The sequence below is a fragment of the Scleropages formosus genome, chromosome 8 (assembly GCF_900964775.1).
Source record: "Scleropages formosus chromosome 8, fSclFor1.1, whole genome shotgun sequence".
Classification (NCBI taxonomy): Eukaryota; Metazoa; Chordata; class Actinopteri; order Osteoglossiformes; family Osteoglossidae; genus Scleropages; species Scleropages formosus.
This window is the reverse complement of record NC_041813.1, coordinates 23,013,221-23,039,578: the sequence shown is the minus strand read 5'-3', so window position 1 is coordinate 23,039,578 and position 26,358 is coordinate 23,013,221. Positions and strand designations below refer to the sequence as shown.

At 44.4% G+C, this 26,358-nt stretch overlaps 1 protein-coding gene across 2 annotated transcripts; it reads left to right on the top strand.

Moving 5' to 3' along the window:
• The first annotated feature begins 2,069 nt into the window (after positions 1-2,069).
• cenpw (centromere protein W) lies at positions 2,070-25,795 on the top strand. Of its 2 annotated transcripts, XM_018757083.2 has the most exons (5): positions 2,070-2,286; positions 4,282-4,613; positions 6,760-6,857; positions 23,527-23,640; positions 25,298-25,795. In XM_018757083.2, the coding sequence occupies exons 2-5, from the start codon at positions 4,535-4,537 to the stop codon at positions 25,322-25,324; spliced, it is 318 nt and encodes a 105-aa protein (XP_018612599.1). In that variant the 5' UTR covers positions 2,070-2,286; positions 4,282-4,534; the 3' UTR covers positions 25,325-25,795. The 2 variants fall into 2 exon arrangements, with proteins under 2 accessions (XP_018612599.1, XP_018612600.1); XM_018757084.1 differs by lacking the exons at positions 2,070-2,286; positions 4,282-4,613; positions 6,760-6,857 and adding an exon at positions 16,925-17,100.
• The last annotated feature ends 563 nt before the right edge of the window (positions 25,796-26,358 follow it).

Below are 26,358 nucleotides of genomic sequence, written 5' to 3'. Positions count from 1 at the left end.
AACCCAGGCCGTTTATGATTTAAGGATTACCTGATTTTTAAAAAAAAAAAAAAAATGAAAATCAGTATTTTTTGTACTCGGCCAGTGGTCTCATGTCATTTCATGCCATAAACCATTATTACCAGAAATTAACGTTTTTAGCGTGTGATTTCATCGCGGAGGAGTTTCAACACGCCCGTAAAAGCAGACCCAAGGCTTTGGAATAAATGCAGTGAGAAAGGAGAGGCAGAAATGTTGTCCAGGACCTTGGATGCCCCTGTATGTCTCAGCAATGTCTTTGCAATATGTTGCACTATATGCACCAGGTTGTGCCTAAACTGCTCTTTTCTGGGGTTGACGTCAACTTTTGTGTCAAGAACACGCGCTGCTCTCATAGTGCCGGCAGGTTTAAAGCACGAGATGAACCGCCCTGTTGGACCCTCGCATCTAAAATCATAACTTGCAGATGTCACACGTTTTCGTTTGAACAAAAGCATCTGCCGGACATGAAAAAACAGCGAAGCAGCTGTTTTCTTCTGCTCCAAGTGTCGCGACGTCCATTTGTCTCCATTAGGGCCACGAAGGAGCGGCGTGCGCGATGTCCCAAACGTTCACGGAGACCAACGTTCGCGTACTTGCTCGTCATTATCCACGTATACGAGCGATGAGAACTCGTCAGCTGTTCGGGGCGGTCTGGGAGAAAATGTTCGTGTAGAAGCAGCAGTTCTGGGCTCTAGGTGACTTTGATTTGGAGTTTGGATCTTGATGTGCTCCTGGGTCCTGTCCAAAGCCTGGCCCCTAATTGTGTTTATCTTTGTTCCTCTGTAAGACGTGCCTTGATTGTTCCAGTGCCGAGCGTGCTGGGGGGGCGGGGATCTACGCCCGTGACAGGGCTCGCTCTGGCTTTCATTCCTCGCGGCAAGACCCCTCCGCAGAATCCGCGAGGAAACAGTTTCCTCGTGCAGGAGGATGCGACCGCTTTCAGATCCATTATACATTTACGTTTACGTTCGGCAGATACTTCCCTCCAAAGCTCCGGGTAAACAAAAGTGCATCCCACGACGGGCAGAGGGCTTAGATGCATACGCACGATTACTGAAGCGCAGCTTGTCCGGGATCGCTGTTCTTCATAGCTCGCGAATCCCAGCAGCTACCGATAGACAGTGGTACGTGAATAGGAAAATAGGTAGATAAACAGAAGCCGGTGGTGATGGACTAACTTAGACGGGAGGTGAAGGGGTCCGGAGCTTGGGAGGAAGACGGGTGTAAAAGAGATGTGTTTTGAGAGCCGTCTTGATTGCCGAAAGGGATCCAGCAGTTTGGAGGGGCAGGAGTTCGTTCCACCGCGTCGGGCCCGAGATTGAGAACCGATAGGCTTTGGATGCCGGGCCCGACGCGAAGGGGACGAACCGGACACCTGCAGCGGAGGAGCGTAGCGCTCTCGCTGGTGCGCAGGGATGGATCGGGTTCCGCAGGTATTGGGACGCACATCTTCTCGTAGGCACCAGGCCACCGTAACGCCGGCTAGGTTCACGGGAGGCTTTTGGGCGACGCTTCTGCTGCGGTGCCAACAACGTTCACAGCCTTATTAATATTAGCTGCACTTTCTGTAAAGTTTCTAGCACTCTGTCACAAGACCGTAGGGTTCAGATAATAATAATAACGGCGATGACGACAATAATAGAAGATTCTAGAGAAATGTAAATCCTTTGGTGTGGGGGTGCGGTGGCGCAGTGGGTTGGACCGCAGTCCTGCTCTACGGTGGGTCTGCGGTTCAAGTCCCGCTTGGGGTGCCTTGCGGCGGACTGGCGTCCCGTCCTGGGTGTGTCCCCTTCCCCCTCCGGCCTTACGCCCTGTGTTGCCGGGTAGGCTCCGGTTCCCCGTGACCCCGTAAGGGACAGGCGGTTCTGAAAATGTGTGTGTGTGTAAATCCTTTGGTTATACTAATTATAAGACTGTACACATTTCTTCTTGACTGTCTCTAAGGGTTGTGATGGTTTAGTGGGTCTTCCAACTGCTCTGCTGTTGGACTGATTGTAAATGATCGTACATTCGCTGTTATTCAACCCCCCCGACCGCCGCCGCCCCGTCTCCTTTCACTTTCTCTTTTTTGTGCCCAGGTGGTGAGCAGTGCTCTTCAGCATCTCTTAGTTTCTGCTGCACCATCAGGTTCCTGGCTGGAATCTGGCACTTCGGCAAGTGGAAAAAGGGAAAAAATTGTTCACGGTTTCGGAAACGCTGGGATGACTTAAATTTCAAAGGGTGCGGATCCCGGGCCGGAGGATCGGTCCATCCGAAATGGCGAACGTGAGTCCCCGAGCGCCCCTCTCCTTCTCCCACGTTCCCCAGGGCGGCGTTTAGCCGCAACAAACAAGCGAACCTTCGAGGATCTTCTGGGTGCTGATGGAACACTCGCAAACAGAGCTTCGTATGTCGTTTATTTACTTAGTCTTGAAAGCGCCGTCCGCTCAGCTCCAAGGATAGGATGGTAAACATTAGATGATTTCGTCCCGAAGCGTGGCCCGCTTGTTATTGCGACTGCCTATGTGGTTTACTCTTATAGGATGTCAGGCTTCGCGAGCCCCTCGGCGACGGAACTGTGGCTTGGAGCTCGGCCCGCTGGGCCGGCGGGGCGGGGTGCTCGAGCGGTTCGAGTGGCTGCCCGCAAAAGGAAGCGAATGTGTAATGTCAGTGTGTTCCGTAGTCATCCAAACACTCCTATCAACAGCTCTACGTCGAACAAGCCGTAAAGGGCACCGAGTGCGTCGAACGAAAGGTTAAGAGCCGTCGGTGTGTCGCGGGCTTCGTGGGGCGAGATCGTTTCGCCTTTTCGGGTCGATCAATATAACCGACGAGGGTAAATATTGTGTTTAATATTGGTTAATGTGTTATGTGAGCTCGGTGAACTGCCATGAGCCCGAAGGCTGGTTCGTCGGTTGGGTTAATCAGTCTCTTCAAAGCCTGTTTACTCACCTTTAAACAGTTTAATTATTACAGTCTTTTACCAGTCTGCAGCTTTCAGCAGCACTTAAATTATTTGCTTCTTTAGTTTGATTGTTGAAGCTGCTGTCATTTCTGTTCCATTTTTTAAGCCTTTAATCCTGTGCGACTATTTCACAGTTAGATTTGACTCTGGGATGGCACAGTGGTGCAGTGGGTAGTTCCGGTGCTAAAGATGCGTTTCCAGGCGGCACTGCTCACTGTAAACTGCCCTTAGTGGAGCAGTGTGTGTGTGTGTGTGTGTGTGCGTGTGTGTCCACTCAAGTGGTTTGTTTGCCAGTATGAAGCTGCTATGGAAAATAGGCGCCTTCAAGTATCCGGTCATTGTCCTGTCCTGTAAAAGAGTGAGTTGCTCTCTCCAGGTGATGGGGACAACTGTCACTCTTAGTGTAGTTAAGGGTTTCTCGGGATCTTGTTCACGAGCGCTAGAAAAGGGGGGTAGATGCCCGGACGGAGGTCGATTTTTTTGTAACCCAAATCTCGTGAGATCAGAATTTCGATAACCGTAGAGAGATTACTTCCGCTTCTTCTGTGTGCGTTGAGGCATCTGGAGGCTGTACATAGCAGCATGTTCACCAGGAGAAAGGCACAAATTTCAAAATCACAACAGCTAATATGCGTGATGGACTACTGTGGGATCTCCCAGTTTCACACTCGGGTCGTCAGACGGATCGTCTCCAGATCGGTGGGAAACCTTGGCCTCCCAGGTGAACGATGTACAGCAACCCTCCAGTCGTGTTGCGCCGTGCTGGGAAGCAGACTTGCGAGAGCCGCCCGTCCAGCTTTGCTCTAAGGATAATACATGCTCGTTCATATTTTTTCAAGGCAGCAAAGAACAGATTAATCTCTCCTGGTCTTTTGTGGGAGCTGCTTGCTCCCATTTTCACATGCAGCAAATTACAAAACTGTCACAGTCCTATTGCTTTACGACTTATAAATCTCTTTTAGGCTCTTGCTAAGATATGCATTTTATGGTTCATGCTTGAACTATGGCTACTTTAAAGATGTGCATTAAGTACATCTGCAGTCCTTTTAACAGCTGGATGAGTTATAAATTGAAATATAAATTGCATGATCCAACATCACAACACATTTTTCTTTCGTACTGCAGCAAAGTCTCCCTCTCATAATTTGATACTGTATTATAATATGGTATCTCTCTATCGTAATCCATCAGACATTAATATTTGTAAACATGTGTACCACAGGGCTCTTAATTTGACCAGGCAATGCACTTAAATTCGGAAAAGTATGTGCCGAGTGTTTGGTCCTTTCTCCCGGTACCGGTCGAAAAAACCCCAGATACGGATGATGTGACGACAGCAATGGAGACCATCCTCCGGAATGCTCAGCAGGGGAGACGGTCGATCGGGAACTAAAGAAAACAAAGCCGACTATTTTATCATCACGGCAACCTACCACCATTCTGCGGAACGACCTGCTGAAGCTACGGCAGTGTTGTCCTGTACTGGAAAATATACAGTATGTGAGGTATTTCAGCAATACACAGTATAACCTGTACATTGGTACAGTTTGTCATGCTGTGGCAGTTCTGATGCTCAAAATCTCTCCCTGGAGGTGCCCAGACGCTGCCGTGGATGGATGGACAGGATCCCCGCGGAGGTCAAAGGAAGGTTAGCAAAAAACGGGCGCGCTGTAGAGGGCCTTCTCGTTTTCACAGTTACATAACCCCCATTCAGGGCAAGCAGAAGCGGGTCTTAGGTGTCGAGAGGTGCTGACACAGCCACAGCCCCCCACCGGAGTGCTAACATGGCAGTCCTGAAAGAGAATACAGCCTGCACCTGGAACAAGTAACCAGATATGTCTACCGGTGTGCTGGGCTTGAAATGCGACATCAAATGCAAAGGTTGAAACATCATAAATAAATGTCCTGTTGAGCCAAAAGCAGCTCAAATTCTCGGTAATTCCATTCGATTTCATCTATATTCAAAAATGACCATTGAAAACTCTCTTTCTCCAAGTGTCTCATTCATTCATTCATTCAGTCATTCATGCATTTTCCTGACCATTTGCCCAACTAGGGTTGTGGTGGTAACAGGGAGAGTAGAGAAGCCCAGACATCCCTGTCCCTCCCAACTTCGTCCGGCTCAACCCGGGGCATCCCTAGCTGCTCCCAGGCCAACTGGGAGATATGAACTCCCCAGGCTGTCCTGGGCCGACCTCGGGGCTTCGTCCCAGTTGGCCGTGCCTGGTATACGCCCAGGGGGCATCCTTACCAGATGCCCGAACCAACTCAACTGGCTCCTCTCGACGCGGAGGAATATCGGCTCTGTTCTGAATTCCTCCCGGATGTCCGAACTCCTCACCCTGAAGTCTCTCTTTCTGTTGATGTAACGCATTCGTTATATTTTTCTGTGAGATGTACGTCGCTTTGGAGAGCGGCGTCGGTTGAATGAACCAATGTAGATATAAATGTAGAACCAATTATCACATGATCCTCCTTCTCTGTTAGGGTGCGTTTTGCTGCCAACTAGTGTTGGGATGTGGAAATGCAAGCGATGTTCACCGGACTGGACTTTGAAAATAGCAAAAACTACAATTAAAAATACATTTAAAAACCATTAAAAATGTATCATATCCCTAAAAATCCATAGCTCGAATGTTCGTAATCTCAAGACCCGGTGTATTTTCACTCAGATAATAATTACACACCGGTACGTTGTTCACGCTGTTAAAAGCATTTACGGTAAGAATGGAGAGTGGGATATAGGCAAGACAAGTCAACAAAGGATCCCCCAGACAGCTAAACTGTCAGAGTTCTTTTTAGGGTTTTGACTTTACTTGCATTTAGTTTTTTTTTTTATTAATGGAGGGAGGCAATATATCCCTGTCTGAATCTGCCGGAAAAACTTTCCGCCACTGGAATCCATTCCTTCCACAATAGCTAGTTGTGCAACAGTAGGTTTAAAAGCTACCTCCCATCACCATGTACCGTACACCATATTTACTAGATGTAGCGGTGCGAGGGGGAGCCTTCCCATCATCCCTGGGCACATAGTGTGCATCTTAAGTGCTTAAGAACTGTCGAGCTGTGTTCTCTCAGTGCTTTCAATGGTTTTTGTATTACTCAGATGGGTTATGTTGATGTTTTGTTTATAATAATCGTTTACCTAGCGTTGGTATTTGCCCTGCTGTGTTCCTTGTTCGCCTTAGGCTGATTTTCAGCAGTTTGTTTTGATGTGTATCCATAGTGTGAGGAGAGGCAGTGATTCTCCCGTCCACTTACCTCTCGCGTGTTTACGCTGCTTGCGTTTCGTTTCGCGTCTCTGCTCGCACACTGACCCCGCTCACCTTTGCCTCGCTCCGTGGGGCCCTCAGCCACTCACCTCTCTGCTCACATGTGACCCTTTCTGCTCTCCCTTCGACATCCCCTTTCCCCCCACACTCATCACCAAATAAGCCCAATTGCCCACTCTGCTAGACCGTGTGACCAGTATCGGGGACTCCCTACCGATCTAATCCCTGCTACTCCCGTGTTTCAAAGCTGCCCCGAGCGGCTCTCGTCCCGAGAGGCTCACCTGATCCTAATCCAGAGCACAAAGCCAGGTTCTTCCCGCGGTGCGCGATTTTCACACGGGTGTGCAGTGGACCCTCAGGGACGGGGCTGGGGCATGCATCTCAAATGTCCCCCCTCATCAATCCAGCAGACAGACTCCAGCTTTAATGTGGCTAGCCCTGACTGGACAGCATCAGTACAATTATGCAAGACAGAACTGGAAAGCGCGCACTCAATTTTTACATTTGTATTTATTCATTTAGCAGACAAAAACCCACAAAGGACCTTGGAATGTGGGCGGAAAACAGAGTACCCAGAGGAGCTCCACACAGACATCCAAACTCAGCACAGCTCAGCTGCGGTAAGGCGTCAGCGCTACCTACATTTTACACATCACGCACACATCATCCGAACCGCCTGTCCCAAGAGGGGTCGCGGGGGAACCGGAGCCTAACCCGGCAACACGGGGCGTAAGGCCAGAGGGGGAGGGGACGCACCCAGGACGGGATGCCGGTCCGTCGCAAGGCACCCCAAGCGGGACTCGAACCTCAGACCCACCGGAGAGCAGGACCCGGTCCAACCCGCCGCGCCCCCTTACCTACATTTTAATGGTACACCATTTAACTCGTTTATAATATTCAGCTTCAAATTTCTGGAAGTATTCGCATTTATTTATTTTCATTTTAACTGTACCGGTTCCGGGTAAGTAGCGACTGTGGGCACACTACGTAACGGGGTTGGATTCGGACCTGCAGCCTCTGAGCCCAAAGGCATCGACTCCTCGCTGCGGGGCCACCTGCTGCCTCCCATTTCACAATATGTGTCATTTGTGACTTATCAAGTATTATACTCGGTGGGCAGCTGGTAGAGCTGGTGAAACTCCCCAGTTACCCATAGGGGTCGGAGGTTGTGGGTCGGGGTCGCAGTGTGTTTGGATAGTACTGGAGACACTGCTATCTTCTATTGTCTATGGTTGAGTAACGCATGACAGCACATGGGGAGTGTGAAGGTGATAGTACTTATTAACTCAGCCATAGGCAAGATTCCTGTCACATGACCGCTAGGTTCTACCATGTCCATTTAAATGGGTGAGCTTCAAAGGATGCTCTGGTAGTCATTTCTAGTACAAAGGAGCTGTCCTTAGCGCACCTTGAGAGGGTAGATGGAGGTGGCACGGAGGAATGTAACTGAGTGCCGCCCCTGTTCTGGGCTACGGGATCCCAGCACTGCCTCTTCACTGATGCATCGCAGTAGGGTAGGGGGGATTTAGGATTAAGGGCCATGACCGCAGGGGGGCGAAGCGATTACCAGGGTAAGTGCGGTTCACGTTCAGATAGGACTGCTCACCTCGGCAGGGATATTTAAACAGCTGGGAAGCTGACCAGGTGGGCCGGCAGCAGGCTGAGAGGAGTCCCTCGGGGGAGCGTGGGGATCGGATAGGTCGAGCAAGGTTTAAAGGCCTCCCGTTCAGTGCCCCCCCTCCACTCCCCTGCCCATTCACCCCCCTCACCCCCATGCCCTGTAGCTAATTGGAGTCAGGCAGGAGTTGTTGACTGGAGCGAACTGAGCCACTGCATTGTTATCACTGTGCCCCCCCTGCAGACCCAGTGCGATTGAATAACAGCAACCCCCCCCCCACCGAGAGACCCTCTCTTTCGCAGCAGCCGAGTACATGGCACTGCCAACCAGCCAATCAGACTCTCTGTTTCTCATTCATTTACGTGCACGCACGCACGCACGCACGCACGCACACCGACACACTTGGTTGCCCTCTCTCACACAAACAACACATAACACACATCATCTCTCCCTGCCTCCCTCTTACTCCCCATGCATAGCAATCATAAATGACCTTTTCCACCACACGCTGTTGGGGCAATAGACTCGTGTATAAAATGGCATTACCGCTTAAAAAAAAACAAAATAAAAACGTCTCACGCTTTGTATTTTATGCCGTCGTTCTTCAAAATCCCACTTTTATTTTTTTTTAAATTAAATTTCGATGCTAAATAGTGAGACACTTTGATGCACTGGAGTACAGAGTAAATCAGTTTTATTTTCCCGTTCATGCAGGTCACTAAGACTGATTACCCAGCTCTTGACCTCTGACTCCCACCCCACCCTTACTGTAGGAGTTCTACAGTTCTGTACGATTGTGCAGCTGTGTTTGGCTATCTTGCCTCTGGTTCACCTCCCTCTGGCTCCGCGGGTCCCAAGATAGCCTTGCGGCACCAGGGGCGACGAGAGCGTGGGGCGCTTCAAACCCTAGCCCTAGTGTATCCGGCTCGTGCGTTAATGACAAGCGTACTCCATCATCCATAGTGACCTGGGAGCAATGACCTGACCTTCACCAATGCCATTTCTCACCAACTCTGCTCTGCTCTGCTCTGCTGCAGCCCTTGTGGTCTCGGATAGTGTTAGCTGTTGCTAAATAACATTCTGACGCCGGATTTCAGAGATACATCTACTTGATAGCAGATCTGAGAAGTGTCAGCGGAACAGAAGTTCAGAAGCCGGAACAGAGTTTCGGCCTGATCTCGGACCGAGGTAGATGCAAACCTTTGGGTTTCCTTATTTATCTGAGGGAGCACCTGATGTTGCGATAGTCCTCAAATCTGATCTTCTCGCAAACGCAGGTTATTCTCACGGAACTCTTGGCGCTCTCATTTGAGCCTGTGTCTGATCTCACGTCCGGAAGAGCGAGTCAGGTGCTGAATGCAGACCATAAGAGGGGAGGTAGTGACGGTGGGGATGCACTTCATCTGGAGGAGATTTTCGGAGCCGTTGGGACATAAGGAGAGAAGCGGCTCTGAAAAAGATGGGTTTTGGCACACCGATCGCCGAATGGGATTCAGCAGTTCCGAAGGACAGAGGGAGCTCATTCCACCACGTCAGAGCCAAAATCAAGAATCGATAAAATTTCGATTTTGGATCATTTGTCAGTATAATGTGCGTATAACCTGCTACACTTGAAATAAAAATGAAATACATAAAGAAATAATACACGCTCATCACAACTGCTGAAAAAAATGTTACTGCAGCGGGTGGTCGATCCTCTGAGGATCATTAAAATAAAGTATGCATAGGACAGCGCTCACAACTGTGGGCGTATTTATTACGATATGAAAGTTGAACGCAAATGTGTGCCAGTCTCAGGCCTCCTTCAGTGTTTACACACGTTTGTGTTAAATACCTTCATAGCCATGGTGTATGCTTTACCGTAGTAAAGAATCAGACTGACAATACGTGCTCTAAAGCGCTGGTTCTCAAAGATGTAGGACACAGAAAATGTGAGTGAGTGTGAGAGTGTGTGTGTGGGGGGGGGCTCTATGTATACGTGAATGGAGCTGAATGAATTAAACAGGCTTTCCCTTGACTGCACAGTTGTTTATTTCCCTTTACATGATAATTGTTCCATTCTGGAGAAGCATTTTTCAGAGCTTTGACAGCTGTATGTTGTTCTTAAACCTGCGTCCCTTTGTTTCTGAAGGACCTTTCTTTGTTCTGCAGTCACAGGGTTTCCCAGTTGAGAGCGCAGCTCGCGGAGACGCTTCCCAACGGGTCGCGGATGATATTAAAGCTCAGATACACCCAGCAGGGGAAGGTAAAGTACCTGTAATCAGGATACACTTCCACACACAGCTGGGTCTGGGTCTGTTCGCAGCTCCATTTGTGACTCCAAAGTCACTTTTACCACCAAGTTGCAGTCAGTCAAAGCTGAATAATACATATGCCCCTCCTCTTATGAATTACTTTGGTTCTGTAAAAAATGTAGACCCAGCAATAATAAATAAAAAATACTATTTCACTTGAGAGGGGGCGCGATAGTCCAGTGTGTTGGACCGGGTCCTGCTCTCCGGTGGGTCTGGGGCTCGAGTCCCGCCTGGGGTGCCTCCCGATGGCCTGGCATCCCATCCTGGGTGTGTCCCCTCCCCCTCCGGCCTTGCGCCCTGTGTTGCCGGGTTAGGCTCCGGTTCCAAGTGACCCTGTATGGTACAAGCGGTTCAGACTGTGTGTGTGTGTGTCGATTTCACTTGAATCTAAAATAAGGCTCAGCAGGATACACCCTGAACATGATGCTGCTGCATGTCAGTGTAACCTTGTTTTATTAATTTTTCGCAAGCAACATTACAATCAAAACTGCACTCTAAAAGGTGGCTGTGGGTGTGGCACGTTCAGGGAGTGACCAGATGTGACGTGGGTTTGCAGAATGTTTTTTCTTAAAATTGTTAAAAAAATAAATAAATTAAAGAGTGCAATAAATGAAACATGGATATGTTTAAAAAAAAGAAAGATCCGGAATATTTGGGCAGCATTTTCGCCCGCATCGCACTGAGTTCTGCTGCGTGATGCTTCCCGCCCTCCGACACCCATTTTACCAGCATCGCCCCTCCTCATCCTCATGCGTCAGGTGCGTCCAGTGATGTTGGAAGTGGCCGTGACGGGACTCCTGCATGCCACAGCGGGCAATAATGATTTTTGTTCAAATGCTGCGTGGGGAGACTTGCAGTTAAGCCGCTGTGTACTTTCCAGAGGGCTTTCGGGACAAACATGCAAACAGGCCCACAAACACACTCACGCAGGCATAAACACATCCGCTTGCGGCACGCTTTTATAGTGAAGCTGATTTGGCAGTTTTTTTTTTTAGGGGACGGAGAATTCCGGTCACTTCTAGTAACCAACCAACGTCAACAACCGCTTGTCCCGAGCGGGGTCGCGGCGAGCCGGAGCCTATCCCGCAAATGCGGGGCGCAAGCCTAAGGGGGGAGGGGAAACACCCTGGACGGCACGCCCGTCCATCACAAGGCACCCAAAGCGGGACTTGAACCCCAGACCCCACCCCACCCCACCCTCCTCAGTCACTGTTACCTAAAACGTTAAATCAGACAAAGGCAGGGAACTGGCTGTGAGGGGAAGAATGTTGCGAACGCTGTGAAACCGTCCCCCCGACACTTTTCTCTCATGAAGCCCTCAGGTTTGATAAGAAGCAGCGTGAAAACCTGAGGAGGAGTAAGTGCGGGCGGAGGACGCAGTGCCAGCCGGGGCCTCCCCCTACATTGCTGGAGCTCAGCATGGGTGCGCTGACCTACTCTTATCTCTAGCCGGGATGTCAGGTTTCGTCCTGGGACGGATGGTGGGAGAGGGGAAAGCTGGTTTTTGCAGTTTTCTCGCACAGTCAGAGGAGCAAGAATGAAGATCACTGCTCAGCTGTGGTCAGGGGAGCAGCAGAAGGCAGCGGTCAGTACCGTGAGATAGCGGTCAGTGTCTGGCAGCGTACGGCGGCAAGGCCATGGGGAGTCACGGAAAATTCCCTTGCCGTACCTCAGAGTCCCTGTCGAATCTCCCAAACCAGGTTTCGGAGGCTGTCGAAGGTGGAGAGAATGGGGACTAGGGTGTACGTGCGCGTGGCCGGCAGCATGCGTAAGGTACCGGTCACCCGTGGTCCGAAGCCAGTTTTGAATTTTCATCTACGCTGGTTTGCGTCAAATTTTCCAGTGTGAGGTTGTCCTGGACAGGTGCCAAGCCGAAACGTCTATACGACCGTATCTCCGGAGTAAGGCTTTCTTTCCGCCACACACATCGGAAAAAACATCCCCCCGCCACTAAACTTATGATACCATCATACCGACACCACTTTCCACAGGATATGTAGGAGCCGAACATTTTGAAATTCAGCACGTTACCAATGAACAAATTAGTGGCCGGCCATGAATCATCTGTGACGCACGACGTCAAGGGACATGCGAAGTTAGGGAACATACAGACTTCTTGGAAGACATTTGTCCTCTGATTCAGATTAACGGAACTCATCTGTTTAATCGAATCACGGTGTCGGAGGGGGGAGTTGCTGCATGAACTTCAGCATCGCGTCCATTGTGCAATACACTGCTATCTGGATGATCTGTGATGAATTCGTGACATGCTTTCCCGCATTTCACCACAAACTGATTCGAGTGAAGGATGTCGCACATCTTCCATGCGCCCTATAGGAACTTTCCGGCAGCTTCCAGAGCCGATGTTAAGAAATGAGTCATTTTTGTCCTAAAGACCTCATCGTTGACACTGTATTAGGCAGGAAATATAATTCTAATGATAGAATCAGTGTTAAATTGGAAGGATGATATTAGGGAAAACTTGGTGAACATGACTTTAAAGTTCTCAGTCACACTGCTAAATGTCATGTATCGCTTGGTGGGCAGCAGCAAGCTGTTGTGCTGGCATTTTTGGTGCACCATATTGTGGATGTACAATACTCAGAAAGGAGAAATTTTGAAAAGAACATATGTTTCAGACGAGACCGGAGATTCCGAGACCACCGCTGTACCTGGCCCAGAGTTTAGAAACTAACGGAGATATGACACCATCATGACGAGGAGAGGGAAGGTAGGGGTAACATGAACCCTTTCTACTCATGGTACAAACCAGACAGTATCATGAGCCAGAAGGTTATTTTTTAATTCCTTTAGAAGGACAGTTTAATGACACTATACTTTACACCACTGGAGCCCATTCCAAACACACAATACACATTCAGCTGATCCTTATATCATCTTCAAGAAAACATCACAGTAACTGTAAGCAAACACAGGGTTGCAGTTCTTAACCTAAATATATTTCAGAACCGCTTGCCCCATACGGGGTCACGGGGAACCGGAGCCTACCCGGCAACACAGGGCGTAAGGCCAGAGGGGGAGGGGACACACCCAGGACGGGACGCCAGTCCGTCGCAAGGCACCCCAAGCGGGACTCGAACCCCAGACCCACCAGACAGCAGGACTGCGGTCCAACCCACTGCGCCACCACACCCCCGAGTCCTAAATATATTCAGTATGGTAAAATAAATTCTGTATGAAAGAAAAAAGTGGAATGAAAACATCTTCCAGGCAAATGAAGAAAATTCATAATAGAAGGCTCTGAAGTTTATTTCTTAAATGTTAATGTATAAATTCTAAATAGAAGATTTGTATTGTTTGGTCTTAATGGGAAGCCTTTCTCTTTTGCTCCGGCTAAGAGCCATAATGGCATACAGTACATTTCACACATCCGTACATTCTAGCAGGACCACATATGGGCACATCTCAGCACTTGCAATAAATCCATCATATGCCTTCTCCACACCTCTATTCACATCTCAAAAAATGCTCATTTATTTTTGATAAATTTACTCTGGTCTAGACTAGACTATGAGAACAAACCCTAAAACCCCAGCATTTATGGGTCTAATAAACCACACATGCCGTATCATAAGGGAGCGCGGTGGTGCAGTGGCGCAGTGGGTTGGACCGGGTCCTGCGCTCCGGTGGGTCTGGGGTTTGAGTCCTGCTTGGGGTGCCTTGCGACAGACTGGCGTCCCATCCTGGGTGTGTCCACTTCCCCTCTAGCCTTACGCCCTGTGTTGCTGGGTTAGGCTCTGGCTCCCTGCGACCCTGTACGGAGCAAGAGGTTTCAGACTGTGTGTGTGCTATATCATCGTGTGCTCAGATGAGACACATATAACACTACAGCTTGACAAGTAAATGTACTGAGCAAAACTACAGCTTGTGACTTTTTAATGCATAGGTAAAATGTTTCCACCTGATCATTACTGGAAGTTTTCAGGGATTACAGAACAAGCCTACTCTGTCTGTCTAAATGTTGGTATTTCAGTCAGGATGTACTGGGTGGTCCCGTCTTGGATGTGTCCTCTCCCCCTCCAGGCTTGCGCCCTGCGTTGCCTGGTTAGTCTCTGGTTCGCCGCGACCCCGAAGCGAAATGGTAGCACGTGAGAAGTAGTTTTTCGATGAACAAGTTATCACAATATGGCCTGAAGAATAATTGGTTTCATTCAGCAAAGGGCAAAATAGGAAATTCTGTACAATAATGTTATTGGAAGTGTTACATGATTTGTAAAAATCAGATCTCAGTATAAGGATTTGAAGTAGAAAAACCTGAAGACTTGGGTGGATGGGAGTTATTAAGCTTTAATAAGCAAAGTTGTTATACGGTGAAAACTGCACAAGGAGACTGTAGTTTAAAAGCCTTATTAAACTGTGCTTTTGCAGAAGTACATGTAAGTTAATGATGTAGAAAGTGGCTTTGATCCTATTACGGAGTGGAAAAATAGGATTCTGTTAGCACAAAAAGTACCAAAGTGTTTCCTTTGTTGCCTTAATGTAGAAATTATGAAAAGAATTTAAGAATGTGCTTTAAAATGTGTTCATAGAATTATCTGGAGTTTATTGTCCATGAACTTTAAATAATTGCAACAAATACACAGAATGTAAAGATAACGATTATAACTTGAGAAATCCTCAACCAAAAACACATTTCTTAATATATTTCATAATTAAAAGCCTTTTGTTATTTTAGATTGCATTTTAACATTTTTAATGCAATGTGCAAATTCACAAAATTAATGACAGCATGAAGAGAACAAGAAAACGATTGGTTTTCCTGAAAGAGCTGATAGAGACTTCCTTACAGCTCAACCTTCGGATAAATGTATTAACTTCATGGCTTTTGAGAGACAGCTGAGCGAAACAATAAAACTCTTCAACCCTTCAGATCTTCATTTTCCATAGTAGTGTCAAACACTGGCGAGCGCTCTCTTGAACCACAAACTCAGTCAAAATCTGCTTCTTTTTAAACTAGACTCAGACTATTTAAAAACATTTCTGTAACCTTTCAGTCACAATATGGGATTCCATGTGCAGCCTTGAATTGCCCTCATTAAAAGGCAGGTCTCTCTTTTCTGTTGGCCAGTAAAACATCGAGTCGCATGAAAAACAAAGAGAACATAAACCTCTAATTGTTGCCTCGCAATAATGGCCTTCCACCACGCTTATTATTCAGGGTAACTTCAGATAGGCGTAAATGCCATTGGCAAATCCTTTCGGATGCGTCTAGGGTCACAGAGCCATTTTTAAGTCACCGCCATTGACAAAACAGCTCATGAAACAGGCAGGCTTCCATTCTCTTCGAGTTTCACAGCATTCAGTTAGAAACTTTTCGATCCCCATGGTTTTTCATGCCTAAGTGAATATTTATACGCTGAAAACATGGGCATGGCGTTATTATTCTTTCAACCTCTGTAATTGATGAAAATAAACCAACGAAACAAATTATGCAGAATAATGTTATTATTGGTAAATATGATGTATAAGCCTTGAGGCTATGCTTTTTCATTTAAAATCCACCCAAAGCCAGGGGAAATGCTAAAAAACCATAAAACGTGCCATTAAAATGGACTCAGAATGTTGGCTGGAATTCAGCTACATGTTATTTATACATTTATTTTTAATTCTACAGATGCCTTGCAGATGTTTGAAATACTTCATATTAGGGAGTTCAAGAAATAATACTAAATAGAAGTTAACTTGTCTGCTTGCGCTACTCCCATCCACCCCTACGCTCCTGTAAAAATGAACTAATCAGCTTTCAGAGAAGGCCTGTTTTTCTTTATTGTCAGGTGTAAAATGTAACTGAAATAAGCTGCAAATCATCGCAAATGCGTAATGATGCTGAAATTGACCGAAACTGAGTTCACTTTATGGAGAAAGGGTTGAATGTGCATCATTTATACGTAGTTTATTTACAGTGATGCTGTCTTACTGCCAGGATGGACAAGTTCAGCCAATTTCTTTTTAATTCTGTAACATCAATCTATAGAGAAAATGAAGCTTTCAAGTGCACTTTTTACGCTTTTCCATTAACTCAAGTTTTTTTTTAGCAGCAGAAATCTAACTTGAGTCTGAGCTTCTTATTGAAAATATTTTTCATGTTACTGTGTCGCCTATTTAAATGATCGCAACGCACATATTTAGAAACTTTATTACTTCCTGTTTAAATATAGATTAATAATAATTTCCTCACACATGTTTCAGGGAAGGAGCTTTGATGTTTTATTCATATCATGTAAGTGGTTCACATTTGTTGTGCTCAAGTTTAAAAAGTACATCAGTAAGGCCTCTTTAATGTAGCAATAATACAATTATGCTATTACATATGTTATGAATTAAACGTTGGATGAGAACAGCCCGCTGTGTGAAACACTGAATAAATAAATAAATAAATAAATGCGTGCCCTTTTCAAATAAACTAAATCGCAACCGCAATACAACAAGTACCCTTAACTAATAAAAAGAGAGTGTAGGTGGATTAATGTTTTTTTCCAGTACTTTTATGAACATGACGTATTATAGTTTTGTCATTAATCGCGATTTCGTAAGTTTGACGTGACATTACCATAAAATACGTTATATGAACATAACATGTCAAAGCACTGTATTTATCATATATTGTAAATATAGTATCGACATAAACGAGATATAAAGGTAATGTTTTAAAATATGTGTTTTGAATAAAACAGTAGAAAAAGGGAAAAGAAAAGGGTTATTGGAATGACATCATATTCAAGCGTCTTAAACGTCATTACTAAGAGACGGAAGTGAAATGAGCGGTAAATTGAATTTGAAAAGAGGCGAAGTGGTTCTTATTCAACCGTCAGTAACTTTAGCGTGTTTGGGTGGTTTGTAGAAATGTTGAAGAAAGCTCCCAAAAACTTCTTAAAGTCTGTCATGAAGAAGAAAGCACACATTCGAATTGGCACAAACGCAGATTTAATGGTGAGTCTAAGTTGTGGAGAAAGAGAAACTTTGAAGTTTGACGGAGACTGTGTCTGTCTGTCTGTCTGTCTGTCGGTAGCGGCGGCGTCGTAAGATAGATTCTGCGTTGAGCTGCTGACACACTCACACTGACCCCAATTACCAATAACTTAAAGAGCTAATCGGGTGTTAACTAGTACAAGATAATATCATTATGTTTTATGACCACGAGAAGAACTGTGTTGTACTGCTAGTGGAATTGTATCGTCGTTGTACGACGGACGTAAGAAGGTCTGTCAAAATTGTGTTATTAGTGCGGCCTACACTGTTGACTTAACACAGTGTGGATATGTTAACTAAGACTTGCGTAGATGGATGAGGCACCACCTGAGATAAAGATACGCCCAGCAGTTGTGACGGAATTACTTATAACCGCCACCATGGCATGGGCATGATGATTATTATGATAAATGCAACTGCCACAGTTAATTTTTTAGCCACTGGATCCCTTGAGCCATACTATGGCCCATAGCATAGTTTGCTGATTGTTGTTGTTACTGTGCTTTTTTTTTTTTAAATATAAAGTGTTATTCTTGTCATTGCTGCTGCTACTACTGTCATTTCATCATGGAATTGCTTCTGTCTCTTCAGCATGTACTTGCATAGTCTGGGTGTCATGGGGGCACACCGGGGAGCATGGATGCCTCCCAGCTCCTGTGATATAGCCTTGGTTCAATACCCTTCCACACATGTACATTTTACATTTATTAATTTAGCAGGCACTCTTCTTGACAGTGACTAAATGAACACTAGTGTTATCAGCCCACACACCTTACTCACCAAGTTGACATGCACTAGATACGCTACTTACAGTGGTTCACTCATTGTGTAGAGTTTGGATGTCCTCAGTGTTCAGATTGGTTTCCTTCAGTTTTATTTTCATACACCAATGTCAAGAGGTATCTTAAGTGATCGTACTAAATTGTTCTTGATGTGTGTGTATGTGAGTGAATAAGTGTGTGGTTGCCCAATGATAGACTGACATCCTTTTCAGGGTTTACCCCACCTCCTGCCCTTGTCCTTCTAGGATAGGCTTCAGACTCTGACCATCCTGCATTTAAAAATTGATTATTAATAATGACTGAATTAAATGAATTAGTTGACATATGTGCGACACTGCTTTAACACAGCAAAAAATTTTTTATTCTGAGAACACTACTTCTCTCAGTATAATGAATTGAGAAGTATTAAACAAGTACTGTTTACGTATCAGACATTTTACCTAGGTGACTTACAGTATTGATTACTTACTGTATCAATTTATGGCAAGTGCTTTGATCAAGAGTAGTACAGCAAGAGTGGGATTTCAATTGGAGAACCCTCAGACTACATAGTAGTGATCCTAAACACTACCTTTCCTGATGTCTCCACATTGGATGCGAGAATTTTTCTAACGGCCAATGATTATTACAGTGACGGCAAGTAACACTGACTGATGTGTGTAAGAAATCGGAGATGGGTCTGTAGCTTCTGTTAAAGTAGTTATGTTCATGTTTATGACTGAAGGCTGAGTCATAATTACAGCAAGAGCACTTTGTGTCTCATGATTAAATGGTCTCTCCAACTTTGAAACCAAGCCTTATAAGTGGTCTCTAATGATCAGTGGGAATACTGTGTACACACATGTACATGTATTCCCACACACACCATCCTCACCATCAAAGCAGCATGCACTCCTGGCATGTGTTTACTATTTTGAGGCTGCTAGGATGTGGCTGAATTGAATTCACAGTGTACCCCATTGCTGAGTGATTGTATGAATAAACCATTTGAATTGTGGGTGATGCACAGATGATGAAAATAATATTCTAATTTCTGTTTCCTCTTTAAAGTGGTAAGTTGTAAGTTGAGTCTACTTTTCCTAGACCAAAACTAGCCATTAGCCACTTCAGTGTTACGGGAATTTGAAGTGGTTGTCTCAAAATGCAGTTAATGAGAGAACCACAGTAGCTTCTGGATTTGGAGGTTGTGTGTTCACAGAATTGTGCGTGTTTTTATTGGTTGATGGATGCCTGAAAGATCAATTAGGTACCTTCTTGCATGAGGAAGTTATGTCTGCTTAGTTTCTCAGAAATACTGGTTATACTGACACATTTAGAAACGCATAATCATTGGGTTGAACATGAGTTTTAATGGGTCATCTCATTTCTTTTGACTCTACTGGGAAGAAACCCACAAATGACTGAGGTCAGAACAGATGCTTTTTGCCACAAGACCTTTAAACCTGTTTTGAAATGAAGGTTATATCCTTTGACAACACTGTCAGTTCAGTTTTCAGAAACTTTTATTTCTGTTTGTATGACCTTAGAATTGTTATATGCATATTTGTAGGTCGTAAGTTGAATTAAAGCAGATGCTCTTACAGTAATAAGCTGTATTTAATGTGTTTGTAAGTTGGAGTTTCTCAGGTGGGGGAGATGCCTTGAAGGAGAGTCTGCTACCAAAATTGCAAAAGTTTTTGAAGAGTACTGAAGATATGGTAAAATGACACTTGTCACAGTATGTAGTAGATTCACAGTTTAGTTCAGGATTCTCATTTTTCAAGGGATTATCAGAAATATGCAGCTTCCCGTTTCTGTAGCTAAATGTCTGTAGATATTGGGAAGTGTTTTTTAATAAATTCAAATTATTTTACATTAATTGGAGAGCTCCAAAGTTATCCTAACTTCTGGGTTTTTTGGTAAGGTAGCATAATTAACTGGTCCAGAACAACTGTCCCTTCTCTGCAGTCTTGTGTGAGGATACACTGGAATTTGGGGCGTGCTTTTTAAACCTTCCTTAGCTTATTTTTTCTTATCAAGCATAGAATATGTCCAGTAGTTGTACAGTGCAGTCACATCTTAGAGACATTTGATTTGGACTATCTCAGCTTTAAGCAACCAATCTTAGATTTTTTTTTTAGGATCACAAATAAGCAAAAAAAGGATTTCTATGTAAGTGAAGTGCTTCTGAAGTCATGACTCCAGCTGAGTTTCGTAGTGTTACACTGGGTGAGTCATGATACCCCCTCAGAATCTCTGTGATTTAAAAAGTGTAGAAGATTGAAAATGGGCAAGGATGGTATTCAGTTACATAATTACAAAATTTTAAATGCTAGAACACTTATTTTACTGTTTCATATCTTTTCTCATAAACATGGTTATTATACAGTATGTACTATTCATTTAATGCTTTGGCTTTTCATGCCATGTCAATCCTCCAGCTATAAGAGAGCACTCCACTATAAATGTTTTACAGCTGATTGGTCAAGTTGGAGAGATGGGTTATGTCACCATGAGGCTCGAGGACCTGGCTGGCTGGCTGCTTCGGTTGTTACAGCCTGAGGGCCACGTAAGAATTTGCGAGAGCTTGCTTTTGTTTTCCTGCTAAACTGGTATAGCTTGCACAGTGTTTGATGGTTGATTGAGCATAAAAATAATCAACTGCATCCTGTGTGGAAGCCTTGAATGTGTCTGGGACATACAGTCTCTCCCCAACCCCCAGAAACTCCTGGGTCTCTGCCCCCAAGGTCACAGACACTGAAAGAAACAACAAACCAGTGTGACCCGTTACCACTGGCTCTGTTCTGTAATCACAACATAGATTCGCTCACTGTTACTTACAGCAGTGCTTGGGGTTGTTTATTGTTTCAGAACTGCATAATTGCTTGCACGCAACAATAAGTTTAGTTTTTCTCACTTTTGTTTAGAGCAGAGAATACTTTTTTAAAAAATGTGCATATTGGATTAAGAGTGGTTGTAATCACCTGGCATACTCATAAAATAATGTAAAACAATCATGAACTTGCGGACTCTTCAGGTGATGACAGTTAAGTATTTACAACCCAAACCAGGAACTTGTAAACTGCAGCTATGCTAGGATTCGCCAGACAGGTGTTCCCACACTGTTAAAGGATGATTTCAGAAGAAGGAAAAACTTTGGCACCTGCAATGCCTTTTTGTGTGAGTTTATATTACTTGTTCTTAAATTTGTGTGTGAAGACTGCATATTCTTATTCATACTCCACCTCCCCTTTTATTTAGTCATTTTAGGGACAAGACTATGAAATGAAATGCAAATATTGGAGGAATCTGTAGTATTTAACAGTATAAAAGTACTTAATTTTCACAAAAAAATAGGGGGGAAGGCCCTAACTAGACAAGGGAAACTCGCTGAACTCTAAGCATACACAGCTAACAGCCTTTTAAAATGTTAATCTGTGTTTTTCACCTACCGCATAAGTAATATTGTCACTCTTGGCAGATGCTTCTTATAAAAAAAAACTTTGGTTTCCTTCCTTCACTGAAGATCAAAGTTCTCAGCATATTGATGCTGATTTATTAATTTACCCTGACCAGCCAGCACAGCTAAGGTCTTGAGAACTTTAGTGAGAGACTTGCCCCCTGTAATTGGGTGGCATTTCTGTAGTAATACTATTATTTCCCTCTTTAAGAGAAGCAAAACAAGTTGTGGCCAGTGGCCGTGTTTGTTGCCGCTTACTGACTGGTACCAAAGGCTGTTCATATAAAATTTGGACAGTAAAGGGTTGCTTTTGTCTGCAGAAGTAGTAAAAATATAGCATTCAGTCAGATCGCACTCCAACCTTGGAGGCTTAGCCATTTCCCTTTGTTCCCCTTAAAAATAATTTACATAGATTTAAACTTGCTTTCTGTTATAAATGTCTTATTGTGGTCTTGAATCTGGAAACTGGATGCACAGCATTATTCACAAAAATTACATTTATTGATTTTGCAGATGCTTTTCTCCACTGCGACATACATATCGAGGAATAATACAATTAGTGCATTACATCAACAGATGGAGAGCCTTCAGAGACCCATGATTCGAAAGTATAGTTAATTTGTCACATTTCACCATATGAACATTTTGTTTACTGTTCATTAGCTTCCTTCAGCAGGTTCAGGTAGAATGACAAGGCTTTGAACTGCAGTCTGTTTCAGTCCCCACTAGTTTCCCTGTCTTAAATATACCACTGCACTAAATTCAGGTATGCTGAATATTTACATATGTAAACCTTTTTTTAATAAGATGCAGTTCTCAGAAATTTTGTGGAGATCTGCACGAATGGTTCCAAAAATACGTTCTTCGTCTTAACGATTTACGTTTTACTTGGCTGTATTTTTATTGAACAAATGGTTTAAACAATGAATGTCATTGATGGAAAAAGGATGTGTGAACCCTTTATGTGTAGTAATTACTGGGATCTTCTTTATTGGCATGTATAACCTGAACCAAATGCTTTCTTTAGCTGCAGATTATACCTGCAAAAAAGGTTAGGGGGTAATTTGGCTCATTCCTCTATACAAATTTTTTATACCTCAAATATATATTTTTGGCATGTCTGGCTTGAACGGCCTGCTTTATGTTACTCCACAGCCATGTTTTGGATCATTGGCAAGTTCCATGACCCATCTCCTTTTTAGTTTATAGACCTAAGTCAGATGCTCTGACCATCTGCTGTAGAATTTTCTTGGTACAGCCTGGAATTCTTTGGTCCCTCAATGATTGTGAGCCATCAAGACTCTGAAGCAGCAAAGCAGCCCCACACCATTACGCTCCATCCTCCATGTTTTACAGTTGGGATGAGGTTTTAATGTTGGTATACAATTTTTTGTTTTCTTAGAAAATATTTAAAGCAGAGGCAATTAGTTGTAGTGACTGTTGTGCTGCCGTGCACCTACTACATTTCCCCCAATGAGCCCTTAGTACGTTGAACAGTAACAGCTGACTTGGACCCGTCTCCATGAGGATGTTATGCTCATGTTCTAATTGGATGCCTCCTTGTTCTGTAGAAGAGGGATCCTGTTCCAGCTCTGCAGCAGTCTGCATCTCTGCGCTTACTCCATGACTTGTTCTAGTGTTAACATCCTCAAACTTCTAACGGGTGAATTGGCAGAGCATGCAGAAACAGAACCTCAACAGAAAACAGCTCTACCGTCTTGCTTAACTCTGGAGATGTATATTTTTGTAGACATCTCAACACATAAACTTACGACATGTAGAAAAGATGAAGAAGAGCAAATGATGAGCAGAAAATTTGAATTAACTGACAGAATGATACATTCTCTTTGGCTATCACAGCTCAGCAATGTTCTAGAGTCCCTTCTCTTCACTCCCCCTTTGACCACTACTAGCTCTCTGTTTTAGCTTTCCCTCTGTAAAGGCTTCATTTTTTTCTACCATGGGTGCATCAATAAGTGCTGTTATGGTGATGCCTAATTAAGGATGTTGGTGATGTGATTTCCATCTGAAATCATCTCTGAACGTGATGTGTGGATGCAGGAAGTACGAGTTGAGTCTGAGTGGTGTGTTCAGCAATTCTGGTGCAGATGAGTTTTACACCTACACAGCTGCACACTGTTGAACTTAATGTCTTCCTGCTTTCAGGTGCAGCTGAGTGTGCTGCTCTTCCTGCGCTGTCTTGCAGAGGAGACCAGGGCCAAAGCCTTTGAGGAGAAAATGGCCACCATCAAGGCTAGACACATCAAAGCAGTCTCCAAGGTAATTTTTACATTGGCTTGTGGTCTGCACACTTGCTCACCTGAGCGTGTTGTTCAGATAGTCCCTTGTTTGTTTATTTTATGAAAAATGTCTCGGTTAAAGAGCTAGGGAGCAGCTTTGGATGTCCCAGGCTTTGACATGACCGTTAAAATCATTATTAAGCTCGGCGTCCAGTTCTCTGAGCTCAGGGTCCAAGAATGCTGCACTTTAAATGGCAGTGCATTCCTGGGCAGGGGGCTCCCATGTTCAAGGGGGCGGTCAAGTTTCTAGTGCATATTCATTTAATCAGGGTGCATTGCTAACAGATGTTAGCTATAGAGCGAAAGTCCCTCCTCAGCAGCTTGCGCAGCAGTCATTGACATGGGGGGAGGGGCTTTCTGGGTAATTCCGGGGTGGCAGAGCACCTCACATTCAGTCCACACATACTTTCAAGTTTCATTCCTTGAACTTTTATATGTGGAGCATGTAATACTTCAGGTAATTTTAGCTGATTTAGGTTTGGTGGAGGTTAATGTCATTTCTGTTCATATTTGTTTTGCTTATGTTTAATTCACAAAGAACAAGACTTGCTGTTAAGGAATGTATTTCTGCAAAGTGTTTCAGGTTTGCTGCTCTAATGAAAGTGTATTTGTACCACGTGAGCAGGTGTGGCCTCATTACAGCTTAGTCATATGCTTCTTTCTTAGCTCTATATGCTGCATCTGGTTGAATATAGTAATTCTTACATGAGTAGTTACTTCCTGGAGAATTTGGCCAATACCTGACCTTGCCCTTCTCACTCTTCTACTTGCAATGCTTGAAAAATTGTAGATCATATACTTCCTTCGTGCCTTTAAAGGCCTTGCAGAACAGTGCTGTGCAACAGAAACTGATGCGCTAAGCCATACTGTTGAGTATGTGGCCATATGCACACCGTTGGTTGTTGGTATTTAATCGTACACAGAGAGCATCTGTGTGTGAACTTCTAAGTGCACACGCATACCTCGATGTGCTACTTATATGCACTGCACTCATGCTTGCTTGCGCTGACACAGATGTGTACTTATATGCACAGACAAACTTGCAGCAGTTGCCAGATAACATGCATATGAAAGAAAACGCATTTGGTGTTCGTAAGCTGACGCGAACACGCACACAAACACAATTGGTCACTGGTAGCTGATGTCGACTGCAATAGGGGTCTTGGGCTGTAAAGATTTAAACAGTGTGATATTCCAAGTATAAATAAGCCACGATAACACTAAGCAGACATCCGGCCGGTTGAAATGAACACAAAGTTTATTTTATAATGAAGGAAGCTTATTTGATTAAAAGGTAATTCGGAACAGAGCCTCGCTCGCTCACGCTGGTGTAGTTGTGCAGAAATCAGTTCAAAATGGACTGGTTGTTTCATTTAAAAAGACAGTCTTGTGATGACCATTTTGGAAAAGAACAGACAAGTTACTCATTTGTTAGAAGATACGTAAATACAGAATTCTTAGAACAGGTTGAGCTAGGAATAATAAACTGATTTTAGAGGCAGAGAAGAAAAATGAAATGTTGATGGTGAATGTGGAGGAGTAAAGCAAATCTAGGATAGAGAAGTGAAAGGCAGCGGCAAGTCTAAGGGGGAGGGGGAATAATTTTTGATATTTTTGGATAAATTTTTTTGTTGCAGAAACTTCTGAAGAAAGCCAGAGGATGAAGAGGGACGATGCCCGTTCTTCAGTGAAACATTAAGGACTTTGTTCAGAAGTTTGCATGCACATTTGCTCACACCAGCACAAACCCACATGTGCACTCACACCTGCCCACAGGCATAGGCATACAGCCGTTGAAAAGGTGGTATTTTAGGTCTAGCGCATGTTTCTATTTGCGTGTAGATCAAACTATACGTCACTGATGATTATCGGTGCTTTTTTGTTTCAATGTTATTTTCAAGGAATACATTTTTGTGGAGTTTCTAAAACTCTTCTTGTTCTGCTACTGCAATACATTTTCATTATTGAGATATTAACTTATAACTTCAGTGTAGAGCTAAACAGAAAATTTGCCTGCGATGTGAACAGAATTTTAACTTTTGAACCATTCTGCCTCCTGACAGAATAGTGAGTTGAGCCCTCCTGCTGTTCCGATGTTTTTACTGAAGTTAACAATAAAATATTAAGCCTTTAATTAGAGACCAAAAGGTCTGTGTGTGTGTAGACTGATGCAAACATCTCACTCAGGGTATTTCACTGCATGCATGTTGCTTTTGCTTTTACTTTTACTTAAGCTGTGATTATAAACCATTTGTCCAGGTTGCTTTATCTGTCTGTTAGACCCCAACAGAGTTCAGTACCCATGCGGAATGTCACTCCTCTCAAGGTGTTGCCCTACGCCCTTGTCCAGGTGCTGTAGAAAACAGTGCAGATATTATTTTAAGGCTTCTGAAAGTGACTTTTTAATGGGAAGCTTCACTGAGACAATGTCCCATTCTCTGGTGTCGACCTTGACGATGCCTGTGGTAATGATATGATGTAATAATCCCAGTTATCTGTCAGACCAGCGGTGCTCCTTGCCCCCCTGGCACATCATGACAGGTGGTACCGCTCCTGGCTCCTGTTGGTGGTCGCATTCTTCTACCTCAGAACGCTTAAGGTCACCGGGAGGGAGCTGGCGTCTGGGCTTTGTCTAATTTGGACTTTGTCTAATTCTGGCCCTCAGTGTTGCCACAACTTCATCTGTAATTGGGCCCAT